Genomic DNA, 13,826 nt, shown 5'->3' on the forward strand with positions numbered 1-13,826 from the left:
TAAACCTCATTTTGAAAAATCAGCTCAGTAAAGCAGGAGGCCACAGGGTATTTTTTCCAGCCATTTAGATAACAAGTCCTTTTCTCCACTGCCGCTCCACGTCTGAGGTGAGAGGGGTGGAGGGAGCTCTCAGGGTCACATGATGGTGCAGCGATTCCTCTGTAGCGCCCCCTGCAGACGGATGGAGGTGTGGTTCTGGCGCATGCCCCGCGCCACAGCGATGCCCAGCAGCTCTTTGAAGAGCAGGACTACATGCCAGTTAAACTTGGCAGAGCACTCCACATAACCGCACTTCCACGTCTTCTTCACCAGGACTGACACTGCCCTGCGAGGCATGAAGCGCTGCCGCTGCAGATCTCTCTTGTTGCCCACCACCAGGATTGGCACCTCACTGCTGCTGCCTTCCCTGCAGGAGCATGTGAAAGGTATTAAAAAAAAGAAAAAGAAAAGAAAAAAGATTAGTTTCAAAAAGCACAGTTATCGTCATGGTGTTTGTCACAGTGGTTGGTTGGGCGTGTGCAAGATGTCTACGTGCAGTTTTTCCTTTCTTCTGAGGTGTGCGGGGGCGGACTGGAGGATTAGAGCTCACAGGCTCAAGGGGCCTCCCACCACACTCTGCAGTGGCTGGTTCACAGCATTATGAAGTGTGAAAATGTACGCAAGCCAGAGATAGGCATAAATTAGTGGCTGAAGACTTGTGTTTGTATTACTTACCCCTACAGTGTTAACGATAAGCATCAACATCTAAGATGATGTCATCAAGTCCAACTGTTTTCCAGTAACACCTGATTGGTGATGCTTTGGAATCAAATCAAGTTTACTAGGGCAATGTAGATAAAAGTAGCTACTGGAGGAAATTAAATTGGATTGTAGAGCAAATACTATGAAGGCAATAAGGCTGATTATATAAATAGGATTTCTAACAATAAGATTAATTTATACTCTGTAGTTGGGGAGCCAAAGTCACTGGAGCTGGAAGCTTTAATTGTTATTTTCTCATGAAAAATAATAATATTAGCATATGAGTTATATAAAAGAAAATGGTAGTATGTCAAGTTGAATTCACAGAGGACTAATAAATCAGGTGCATTATGAGACTTGAAGGAGCAGTGATGTGTTTAAGCACAAGACATCTGCTGACTTGCTGAGCTCAGTGTCAGCTGAGGTATGAATCGCTAAAGCTGCTGCGTTAACAATTCATCTCTTCCTCTTGTACTGAATATTGTTTTCTTTTTTTTGCCTCATCTTCTGACAAGGACTTGCATACATATGCATATTATCACATCTGCCTCAACAGATGGACAGCTCAATAGAAAATATAATAGAGCCAGAGAGATACAGTTGTTTGATAAATTAGACTAAAAACCCACAAAAAAATGTCATAGTAAGGTGTTGTTTCACCACGAGCCTCCAGAACAGCTTCAGCGCTCTTTGTGAGAGATTCTCCTGCTGTGTGGAGCTCTACTGGAGGGATTAACATCATCTTTATCTAACATATTCCCTCATTTGGTGATGGTGGCAGAGAGCACTGTCTGACTGCAGTGCTGCTCAAAAATCCCTAGGTGTTCAGATGGGTTAAGATCTGGTGACTGCAAGGGCCATAGCATGAGACTCTCATCATTTTCGTGCTTATCAAATCGTTCAGTAACCCCCTGTGCACTTGCATGAATGCACTTACATGCACACATGTATCCAAGTCTTGATGTTGTTTTTTGAAGTATCCAAGTTATGTGATGTGTCCGTAACCATCAGACAGCATAGCATAGCATATCCAGGTTTCTGTTCATTACGTCAAGATGATAAACAATGTAATGCTGGTCTACACCCTGAAGTTAAAGTCTGACACTGGTAATGTGGAAGATAAACTGATCTGAACTGAACTTAACATGCAGAAGCTGAAACTGAGCTCATCCTGTGCTGTTGTTCTGCAACAGCCCTGCTGTCGTATGGCAAAACAGTTGAATCTGTCTCCACTCCTGCTGGAACGCAACATGGCGTCATCTGGCAAGGACCTGTGCTGGCCAATCAAATACAGTACGTGCAAGTACTCTGTAATGTGAACGCTTTATTTCTGCTGTTTACCTGGCGATTGTGGCAACAAAACATAAAACAACGGACGCTGTAACAGCACTCCAAAGTTGTTGTGCAGTGTTTTCGAGTCTTATACAGTTTTAAATGTATTTCTATCTATTGCTCAAACAGGAGTGTGTGCCTGAACCAACACACCCGCACCAGCACACCCTATTGCATTTTTTAAACCCAGGGTTGTTACAAAAATTGTGTGAAAGACACACCTGCACCACCAGAAAGAATCAGAAGCCTGGACACTGTATGATCTTGTGTACAGAGATATGAATAACCAGGATAAGACTTGAAAACCGGGATACCAGAGTAAATGTGAACGCCATCATTCTCATACTTCCTTTAATTTGTCACATGCATGTGTGAATTTTGAAGCCCTGCAGCAAAGTTATTAAAGATGTGGACTTGAAAAACATCTCACTTTTCTCCTTTTCACAGGTTGTGCTCATGTAACAGACTTAAAAATATCTCCACGCATATCTGCTCAAGCTTGAGTGTCTTAGCACATCGTGATGTACTGTATGTGTAGGAGTGTGTGCATGCATCTGTTTGTGAGAATTGGGGGAAACTTTACAGAAGTAATGGAGGGACAGAACACTGTCACAGACTTCACTGAACTGAAGGTAGGATGGCCAACAAAAATAGAGCAGAAAAATAAGGTTATTCTGTCACTGAACAGATTTTGTCTGAAGAAATTTGAGGAGTATTTCAAGTATTTTAAGCATATATTTTTAAGTTGAGTAAAATGAACAGATGAATTCATTATAGTTGACATCTACAGTACAGCCACCATGAGCTGCAACAGCTTCCATTATTCATGATTTCAGTTTAAATAAAGTATCTGTCGCTTCTCCACTCTTCCCTCTCCTCCTCCAGTCTGAACGCAGATCTTTGTCCTATGATTACACATTTCTCCTGTTTTCCATTCCTCTTGCATCCACGATTTCTTCCCCAGCTGCTGGCGATAATGGTTTTCTCTCACGGGCCAGTAAGGTGGGGATGAACTGTGCAGTGGCAGTTTGGTCATGTGCAGTATAGCAGAACAAATGAGGCCACTCATTTTACCTTTCAATATGTAAATATATGCAGGTATGCCAACAACGAGGATGATAGAGTAGATGATGCCTTTTCATTGGTCTTTTTTCCCAGTTGTGATGGTTCAAAACCAACAAGGAGACCTGTACTATATGTTATGTCCCTCTGGTTGTCAAGCCCCCTGTCTTTTGCTGCTGTACTCTGTCCAATAAAAGCTGAGATATCCTAAAAAATAATCTTTAAATCACTAGTGACATCTCAGGCAGCTCTCATGCAGCAACACCAGAATCAAATGTTATTACTAAACTGTCAGGATGCACGGAGGAGTGTGCTGAATTAAAAGATATCACCACAACCAGACTATCTATCGCTGTCATACTGTCACAAACGTATAATTGTGCGGCTTTGTGGCAGGGCCGTTAAATTGCATGCTGTCTGCAGATGGGTGACATGGTGATGTCATTTGGAATAACCAGCGATGGTTAACCAGCTGTCTGTCAATGGGTGTACGTTCAGTCACAGTTGAGAGTGTGCTGTTGACCGTACCTGTGCTCCACTATCTGCTGTCTGATCATTTTGACGTATTCAAAGCTCTCCACGCAGCAGATGTCATACACCAGGATATAGGCGTTGGCATTGCGAACACCTCTGCAGCGCAGATCCAACCACTCCTGGAGGACAGACACAAAGAGATAAAAACGTAAATATACAAATAAATAAATACTGTATGGCCAAGAGAAGCTCTAGGGATGGCATCAGTCTGTCAGTCGGTCCACCACTCTGGTCCAAAAGCTATCATATGGATTTTCATGAAAGGATTTGGTCCATGGACAATCATGGTGCCCAAAGGATTAACCCCAATGACTTTGGTGATTCTCTGATATTTCCACATAGTCCCACTTTGAGATTATTTGTGGTTTTGAGTGAAATGTATCAACAAGTAGTGTATGTCATGAAATTTGGTAGGGTACAGGTATTCATGCTCTCTTTGAGAGAAAATTGAATGACTTCTCTGATAATGCCATCATCACATCAACTTTTAATAATCAAATACTTTGATTCATGATAAAACACTAATGGCATTCTCATCAGCCTCAGCTTTGTGTTTACACTGTATATAGCAAATGTTAGCATGCTAGCCCCCTAAACTAAGATGGTAAATACTGGAAATATTCCCTGCTAAAGATCATTGATCATCGGTGAGCATGTTAGCATGCTGGTGTTAGCATTTAGCTAAAGGCACTGCTGTGCTGCCTCACAGAGCCACGAGTATATACTGCACCTACTTATAGAATACAATAATATTAGGGGGCAGCTAACTGAACAGCATGTGGCATGTGTTCCTGTAATTATTCTAAAGCACTGGCTCAGTGTCATAGTTCATCTGCCTCTGCTGCTTATCCTCTGTGAAAAAGTGCAGAGTCAACCAAGTCCTAGAACTGGCATGGCTCTGGGAGTCTCACAGCTTAAAACAAAGTCATAAAACATGGCGGCTGGCCAGCAGAAAGCACTACACAGTGTCCTTGCTACACATGTTCAAGGACAGTGACAGAGGTTACAGTTTATTAAAGATAAGCAAACACACAAAAGGGAACAAATACTACTTGGAATTTTTAACTTTTGTTGCTGCTGGGCTACGCTTTATGATTCAGTGCACATGTGGCAAACAGCAATATGTGTTTGATGGTAATGAGTTTCAAACTGTAATTAAAGCACATTGCAGAGGTGGGTTCATTTGCACCTTACTAGGGGACAGTTGCTTCATTAGAAACACGGTGACCCCTGCTGCTATTCACGCTGTGCTTTTGAGTGCTGGGTTCTCACCAACCCACCACCCTAACCACCTTTAACAGCATACAATGAATTTATAAGTATCTGATAAAGGGGGGAGGGGAAAACAGAAGAACTTCAGGAGGTGGGAGGAAAAAATCTACTGAGGGAGGGAAATGAGAAAACAAATGCAGCCCTGAGAGAATGTCGAAAAGATGAAAAAGGCAGCGGTGGATCAAGGGATGAATAGACATGGTGTCAAAATAACCTATGGTGTGCCTGAACACTGCTAATGGAGGGTCTGGAGATGGTGACTGTCAGGAACTGAACTCAGTTTAATTCTATTCTGTTTTATTCTATTCTATTCTAGTTCATAATATTCTTTTTTGTTCTATCCATTCAAATCAATATAATTTATCAGGCAAACAGTGGACACTATGCTGGGAAACACATCTATTCACTTTAGTTGCCAGGACTTAGACGAGAAGATCCATAACACTCACATCTGTACATTAAATATGAAGCTGGAGGGAGCAGCTGTTTAGCCTTGTTTAGCATAAAGACTAGAAACAAGGGGAAACATCTAGCCCAGGTAAAAATGGAAAGTTATGGTTTTAGAGGACTGTATGTGTAGACTATTTCTTGGCTGGATGCAATGACTAATATTAAATATTACTCCACATCTTCTCATCACACACTCACAAAAAACATTTAGATCCAAGCATTATTCCATATTTGATCACTTTGTTTGTAAGCAAGCTGTTCTGTTTGATTTAGTAAATAATTTGGCTGTGTTCTTCTTTTTTTTTGACTGATGCACCTGCACCTTGGGCACAGCTCTTTGGACCTCTGTTTGTTGCATCATGTTGCTTTGAAAACTCAGATATCAAAGTGCTGATTGTCAGATCTCTTTTCATTCTTATGCTTCTAATTAGCATCCAAGCTAATGTGACCCTCGTTTGTGGAAGTGTTTGCAATGATGAACGGTTTGCTACAGTATTAAAGTCATTCTCCATGTGTTTACATTAGCTCTTCTACCTCCTGCAGCAGCTTGTGCAACCTGAAGGAGGAATGTGAGAAATCTAATTACATTGCTCTCAAGGTTGGATAAAATATGCTTTTCAAACCAACATACTGCGCAGGCAGTCTGTGCAAATAAAATCATCTGATAATTTGTGACAGGGGAGGCTAAGGGAGCAGGCGATGATCAGTGTAACTTCTAACGCTAACACGTCTGTGCCAGTGTAATCTGCCTTCATTCAGTTTGGAAGAGGGCATTTGTCGGTTTGTGTCTAGGTGAGTGTGAGGAAGAAACAGCCTCACACATCAGCACGGAGATAATGAGGCCAATCAGCCATGGAGACAAACATGTGGCGTGAAGATCGCTGCCATCAAAAGTGGAAGAGAGGGCAAAGGGAGGAAGTAAAGGGGGGCAGAGTGTTGTAAAAACTGCTTGAAAGTGTGATTATTTTCTTTTTCTATCCAGGTTGAATCTGTTGTCAAAGACAGGGAAAAACATGTCACAGACGGTATGATTTCTACTGTCATTCATGTCATTTCTACGTCTTGTTGTCAAGAGTCTAAAATAATTTAAATCCAAAGTCATGTCAAACAGGCCTCAGAAAATATTAATTTTTGCCAAACAAACAAAACATATGCCATGTCATATCACAGCATATCATCACAACTCACTCTTTTCTGATAATTGAGGCAATTGATGCACACAGTGGCTTCAGTTGCAGCCTCATATCCCTGGGGCTAAAAATAGCTGCTTGTGTTCTCATCCCATATCTCTTTGTCATCCAAGTCCTGTCTTAAAATGTGGAGGAGGGGCTAGAAACAGCAACACCACTTCTCTAAAACACAAACATGAAACACAGGCAAAACAAGGAAATTAAGAGTGACTGTCCAGTAAGCCAATACAGTAAGGAAATACAAGACAATACATAGCTGATAAACTGAAATCAAAGAAATTTAAAATGCATGTGTGGGCATGTTTATTTGTGCGTGCTTGCAGGATGTGAGAATGTGCTTGTGGGAGCGTGAATGTGAAGTGTGGTGCCACTGTCTGTATCCTCCAGTCGGTCTTCTTAACACAGCGCAGAAAAAGAGCATCTCATCTTTCACTCCTCACGAGCCAAACAGATCATGTTTCCCTGACAACTGCAGGCCGTGGTCAGTTTGCAAAAGGCTATGACAAAACTGTCGTATCTCCTGATATAAGGGAGAGCAGCTTAATGGTTATGATTGGTTGTGATGGATCAATACTGAAGCACAGGAGGGAGGCTGGTGTAACCTAGTGGGGGATGGGTGCTGAGTAATTATCAGAGATATGTCACACATAAGCCATGCTGGCTGATTTGCAATTAATATCTATTATATCCCCTGGGGATGAAATTGCTATTACTCACTGATGACCTGATGATACCAGGAAAATCATTAAAATCTGTAGGTTTTATTGTCCTTTTCGGTGAATCACTTTGACGTGACATGGAGAGGATGGTCTGTTGCTGGTTTCTCTCACTCACACATAGAATCACAAAGAAAGCAATCAAGTAACTCTGGGAAATAGAGTCATGAATTGTTGATCCTTGAAAAAGGAGCTAACAAGGAGAAGTTGAAACAGCTTGAAAGGAATAGTTCAACATTTTCAAAAATACGCTTATTTGCTCTCTAGCTGAGAGTTAGATGAGATGATTAATACCATTTCTCATTAGATATGATGCTAGAGCCAGCAGCTGGTTAGCTCAGCTTAGCATAAAGAATGGAAGCAGGGGGGAAACAGTTAACTTTGCTCTGTCTGAAGCTTATGAAATCCATCTACTAGCAGCTGTATTCCTTGGCTGACGGCAGTGACAACTTAATCTTTTTAAACTTTGATTTTTGCCAGTTTAAAGGTCTATTTGTAAGTTTTCTCTGCCACCGAACGTGGTTACTTGCCAGGAGCAGGTAGTGGTGATTGTCGCTTGACAAGAGTTGCCTTTATAATAAAAGAGGTTATAATACACCCTCTGAGCAGCGCTGTGTCTATGTCTATGTCTTCAGGGTAGATTGGAGGCTTCAGTGAGTCGCTATCGGAAAGTGACAAGACGGGCCGGGGCTAGCTGGTTAGTGTGCTAACTCCAGTAAAAGAAAAGACATGATAGAGACAAGAGTTAATATTGGCATTGCTGTCCACTGCTAGAGACAGCTCTTGGTGAGTAAAAGAATGAAGTTTGTTGCTGAATTCAGCTGTTAATATTAACGTTGGCTATGCAGACACACACTTAAAGGGTTTGTAAACCTCATGTGCGCTTCACAGATGCACACTCCATATCTCTATGCCGTCTGTGAGAGTCAAAATTACACAATGTATGACATGAGAAGCAATAATTTCCAGCCTGTTACCACAGACTGTATCAACAGAGATAACTGAAAAAATGTCCAGACAGAGCAGGAGGGGGAGAGAGAGCATTTTGCGTGGGAGGAAGTCATGGAGATACATTGTGGCAAGAACAAAAAAAATCTAAAAGAACAAGAAAAATAATTTCTCCACTGTCGGGCTTAAAACCATCTGTCATTCCATCCTATTGACATACAGTGACAGATGCTCTCTTAATGTAATACTCTCCTCAACAGGCAGACATACCGTAAAGCAAACAAATCATTACACCATCACAACCTCACAGTGAAATAATAGAAACCTTGCCTGTCCCCAGCAATGGAAAAGACAAAAATGGCCGTCAATGTGGTTGAATTGGGGTCACAAGTAGCCTGCCAGAACATTACTGTTCTTCTTTCAAACATAATCTGAACTGATGAGAAATTGCCACGCTGCACAAGCATGGAGGCGTACTGACTCACTCCATTCTGCAGCTTATTCATCACAAATTTCAGAGGACATTATACAACCTCATTTGGTAACCCTTACTTCAACAATGTCCATTAAACTCTGTGCAACCTTTCTAATTGAGTACAGCAAAATGCCTACTGTCTCCTCTGTTGGTCTTTTATTCCCAGCTGTATTCTAGCAGGGAACGGTGTTTTCATTCAATCTGCTGTGTACTGCAAATAAATTTCAATCAGGTTTCTTACCATTACAGCTAACCCAGGTTACATTTCTCTGCCCATGGGGTAAATATAGAGCAGGGCGGTGAGTCAAAAATGCCTCATGTCTCATCACTGCTCTAACGCTGAAAAGAGGACATCACCAGACAAAGCAAGAGATCGAGGCTCAGAACAAGCAGGACATGACAGGAGCGGAGAAGAAAAAGTACAGCAGGCCTCTCAGGGTCGTTCCTCAGCAAATGAGTGACCATAAATCTGTCTGATAGAAATGTTGTGGCAGCACTCAGCTAATGGTTTTCTCTGCCTGTGTACCTTCCACAAATGGGCCTAACAAACTGTTGCCTTCTCATTGCACTACCATTGGAAAATGAGCATGAAATGTTCCCACGACATGATACAAGCACGATACCAAATGAAAGCCATGTGAGCTTAATAGCTCTCTCCTGTGACTCAACCTTAGGGACACACACACACACACTTGCACTCCCACACATGAACTCATGAGACTCATCCTGTATTATTCCTGCTTTCTGTTCACACTTACCAGCTTGTTCCCTAATGGGGGTTAAGCACCATTTAGCAGAAGAAAGAAAAAACTCAATCTCTGTGAAGAAAAGTGTCTTTACAAAAGGTCTCTGTGGGCAGGAAACAAAGCACTCTGTGGGCCTCTTAACACTTTCTAACAAAATGTTGAATCTGGTAGAGCAGCTACATCTAATTCTGCCGCCTGACAGGATGATGACTTTGGCCCCTCAGTTTCCCTGTCAGATGTTTTCTGTGTAAACGCCAGGGTTTCTGAGCGCACAGCAAGCCAACACTTTGGGAGGCCTCCCGCTCAAGCTGCTCTTTTTTTTTTTTTGTCTCCTCTTTGGCTTGATCTCATTTTCTCAGTGGCACCTCGCTTGTGTGTGGCTATGTGTGAGACCGTAGGGGAGAAAAGGAGGGAAATATTCAGCAGCAGCCGCAGCTGCGGTCAGCTTGGTGTTGTGACCTTGGAGATTTCTACTGTATATTGAAAGCATCACAGCCTGTCCACCCTGGCTGCAATGGACAGGAGCCAAGACACACCACAAGCCAAGAGAGACTTGGGGTCAAACGCACTCTTTCAATACCCAAGGACATTTCACACTCATCCAGACACACTCCAAATCCATACATTTTTAGCGAGAACAAGAGACCTTTACCAAGAGGCATTTTTGTCTTAAAGGTTAGGTTTTTCAAGTCTTTTTTACAGCAATACTCACATTCCCACATGTGCACTGAAACAGGGTTTTGTCACTATAAGACCCTACTGGCCTGGAAGACATCCCTTCTTATAGCAGTTTCAATTTAAGTGATAGGAAACAAAATCCAAATTTCTCATCCCATGCAAAAATGTATAAGTTCAGCTGTAGCTAATATGAGGCTTCAGCAGTCTGATTTAGACAAATCAAGTTGGTTTTTTACAACATTAGTACTTTACTCTTTTTAGTACACAATTCCCTCTTTGTGTTTCCACAGTGGAGGAATAATTATGCAAAGACAGAATTTTGGACTAAAAAGACTGAAAACTTAAAAAAGAAAAAAAAACACTTCATAAAACCTATTCGGACTGTTGAAGCCTCATGTTGGCTTTGGCTGAACTTTGAAATACACTGTTACACAGAATGAGGACTGTGGATTTTGTCTCCGCATCACTGTCCTATGGACAGGAGGAACAATTACAGCATCCAATAAGACTTTTAATATGGTCATTTGAGTATTTTCTTTAATCCTGTACTTTAAAGAAAAAACTCCCAGAGAAGAAAAAGCTGCAGTAAAGCCTGAGATAATTATTCAATATCCCTGATTCTTGGCAAGGAGGAAGACACAGCGACAAATCTGCTTTGCAAAGTGATTACAAACCTTGGGCATTTGGAGCTACAGTGCATTTTTGCTATGATCCTGTAATCAGATGTGTCTCCAACTAATGAGGTGCGGCATATGACCTGTGGCCATGAATAAAAGGGCAGTCTGTCTGTTCTATTTTTAAACTAGGGTTCAACCAGGTGTTGTGGAAAATGCCTGCAGCACAATCCTGCCATTACTTTCTGTGCATGCAAGCCAGATTCAACACAGCCACCACTGGCACAGTGAAATCCACTCATCTGAAGATATTCAACGCTGCTCTTAGTTAGGAGTCTGTAGAGGACATGGTATGATCAGTAAACAATATGCAAGCTGGCATTCCTTCCCTCCAGATGAGGGGGGTGGGAGAGAGAGGGAGAGGGAGAGAGGGAGAGAGGGAGAGGGAGAGAGAGAGAGTTTACAACGTCAAAGTGAGGCTCTCCAAGGCTTTAAGTCAGTCAGGTCTCCATAGCAACTACTAGACTAGGGACATCTGATAGTGATAGAAGAATAAATAAAATTGGTGGGTTTGTCTTTGAGGAATGCCACTGGCAGTGGACAGAGGTTCAATAAATGAGAGGTGGATTCAGGCAATGTGAGAATGGATCACCAAAGCTTGTGCAAATCCTCCTCTGATAAAGTTAAACCGGTTGGAAGTCTATCTTAATCCTGAGACAGAGACATTGGTACCTGGCTGGAGCTTGATGGAAAAGAGGAGATTGGCGGGACGTCCAAAATCTTCAGCTCATACATGTTCCCATTGAGTATGACGGAGGGTCTGTACACATATCTGGTCCTGGTCGGCGTGTACACCTCCGAGAAATCGTTATAGATGAACTGGCGGATTATAGAAGTTTTCCCCACTCCGGGAGCACCGATGACTGCGATACTCAGCGTCTCCACCATTCCTGGAGCACGAGTTCAGCACCATGGACAGCGACGACAACGACGACAGATGTGACCGTCCAGAAAGCACAGCTGGCCGCCGCCGCTGTTGTTGTTGTTGCTGCTGCTCTGATGGAATTCAACCGCTGGCCCCTTTTAACCAGCAGCTTGTAAAATCACCTCAACTGGCTTCAACTGTGCGCAATTAAACGAATCAATGGCCGAATAAATCATCCAGCCGTCGAGCAGAGAGAAGAAACTTTAACTCCAGGCTGAGGGCGAAAAGAAAGAAGCCACGCAGCTTGGAGATTGTCAAAAATAAAGCTCAACCATGATCATGCAGATGGATGGGGTTTTCGCTGCCACTGCAATCCAACACACAGATTGAAACTCTTGGTTTTCAGGGGACATCCCCAGGCGACCTCGTCGTCCCCAGAGAGGAAGCGTAAAAGTCCGTCCTTGTTGTTCCCACATGGACATAATCTCATCCAGGCTAGACTCTGACCTTGCCCACACGCACAGGAGTCATGTGTGTCTTCATTGATTATCTCCTCTGCACCCCTCAACAAATTTCCACCGATGCACCATCACCACCACCAACACCACCACAGCGCTCCTCCATCACAGGGAGGACGGGCGCGCAGCCGCCAGCCTCGAAAATAAGCTCTCCACCACGTGTTCTGAAATTTGATACAACCTCATAATCTTCTTCTTTTGGTCGATGGCAGAAAGATCCGTTCACATCTGTGTGATTCAAGGGAGAGGAGGCAATCCACAAAGCCAGCAGACATGCGTTTTCTGTAAAGGTATCTGGAGCCTATTAACGAGCATTGTGTGTCTGCCGTTGGAGAGACATGAGCTGGTGAAGACTGCTCTCCCTCCCTCTCTCCCTCTCTCCCTCTCTCTCTCTCTCTCCCTTATCACTTGCAATATCCCCTGCCCTGCTCATCCAATAGGATCATGTCTTGCGCAAGGCGTGTGAGGGCGTTGAGCGCCTATACGGCGCAAATAAATGGCAGAGGAATAGGCCACACACCATACATCACTTATACATTATCTCAGTGTGAGGGTCATGGAGAAGCGGCGCAAGACTGAACATCATATCTCCGAGGGACACGGCTTATTATTGGTGAGGGTCCTCGGGCAGGGCAGAGACGATGTGTCCCATCAATCATTGCTGCATGGCAGCAGCACACAATAACCACAAATCCACTTTAGTGACAAGTCTGGGGAATAAACATGCAGACACTTTATGGTCCTTCAGAATAACTGGAAATGAGCTTGTAACCTCGGGAACAGTACAATAAGAGCACGTGTTTTTACGTTTTAATTAATGGCTCCATCAATAGCTTAATAATTTGTTTCATACTACTTTATCGGAGATTTTTAAGAAAATCTTTTTATGGTCCAGGTTGTGAACAGTCCTTTTGGTTGGATTACAATCAGGCAAAGTCGGAAACTGTGCTGGGCTCCCAAACCCTCAGGGGCCCCCGACACCCACAGATTCAATGTGTGGCAGTAACTATGTGGTAGTTTTAGCCACTGCAGTTATTTGGTAATTTGCACCACTTAAGCACAATATAATTATATTAACTGTAACCCTGGTGTTAGGTAATAATGTGGTTATAAATGTTGGTAATCCATTAACAATAACTGATGGTTTCTTAGCTTCTGATAGGCCATCAGGTCTGCAGTTATGAATGTTAGTCAGACGTTGAAGGGTTTTTTTTGCAACAACCCTGAAAGTCTGCAGTTGTAAATATTTAATAAGTTGTTAATACATGAATTTTGGACAGGATTCTCTGCAGCCCTCATTCAGGGAAGTGGTCAAACAGAGGTCTTTTTATCAACTGCTTGTAACAGAGCTACAAAGCACTAGTAAGTTGCTTATTAGCTGTTACATTAGTTAAAGCCATTAGTTACAATTTATAAACCTTTTATAAAGGGTGCTTTTTAGAAAACGGGATCTCAGATCCCTCAAATGGGGAATCTACAAATGTTGCTGCAAAGGCATGAAAAGCCACATGATGAACGTCTTTACGTGTCAAAGCAAGAAAAATGTAATTGATTTCTTTTGTTGTCAACTGTGACCTGAATCTATAAGCGTACACTCAGATATGCGCATGTGATGGACCCGGTGT

The 13,826-nt window shown here is 42.7% G+C and overlaps 1 protein-coding gene across 1 annotated transcript; it reads right to left on the bottom strand.

Annotated features, from left to right (window-relative positions):
- On the bottom strand, window positions 1–12,261 carry rasl10a (RAS like family 10 member A). Its single transcript, XM_022756979.1, has 3 exons — window positions 11,491–12,261; window positions 3,664–3,788; window positions 1–406 (listed from the first exon to the last, which is right to left on the bottom strand). Exons 1-3 carry the CDS (start codon window positions 11,704–11,706, stop codon window positions 136–138), a joined length of 612 nt encoding a protein of 203 aa, XP_022612700.1. The 5' UTR covers window positions 11,707–12,261; the 3' UTR covers window positions 1–135.
- Window positions 12,262–13,826: the final 1,565 nt, after the last annotated feature.

Source organism: Seriola dumerili, unplaced genomic scaffold (genome assembly GCF_002260705.1).
Source record: "Seriola dumerili isolate Sdu_G_001 unplaced genomic scaffold, Sdu_1.0 BDQW01000017.1, whole genome shotgun sequence".
NCBI classification, from domain to species: Eukaryota; Metazoa; Chordata; class Actinopteri; order Carangiformes; family Carangidae; genus Seriola; species Seriola dumerili.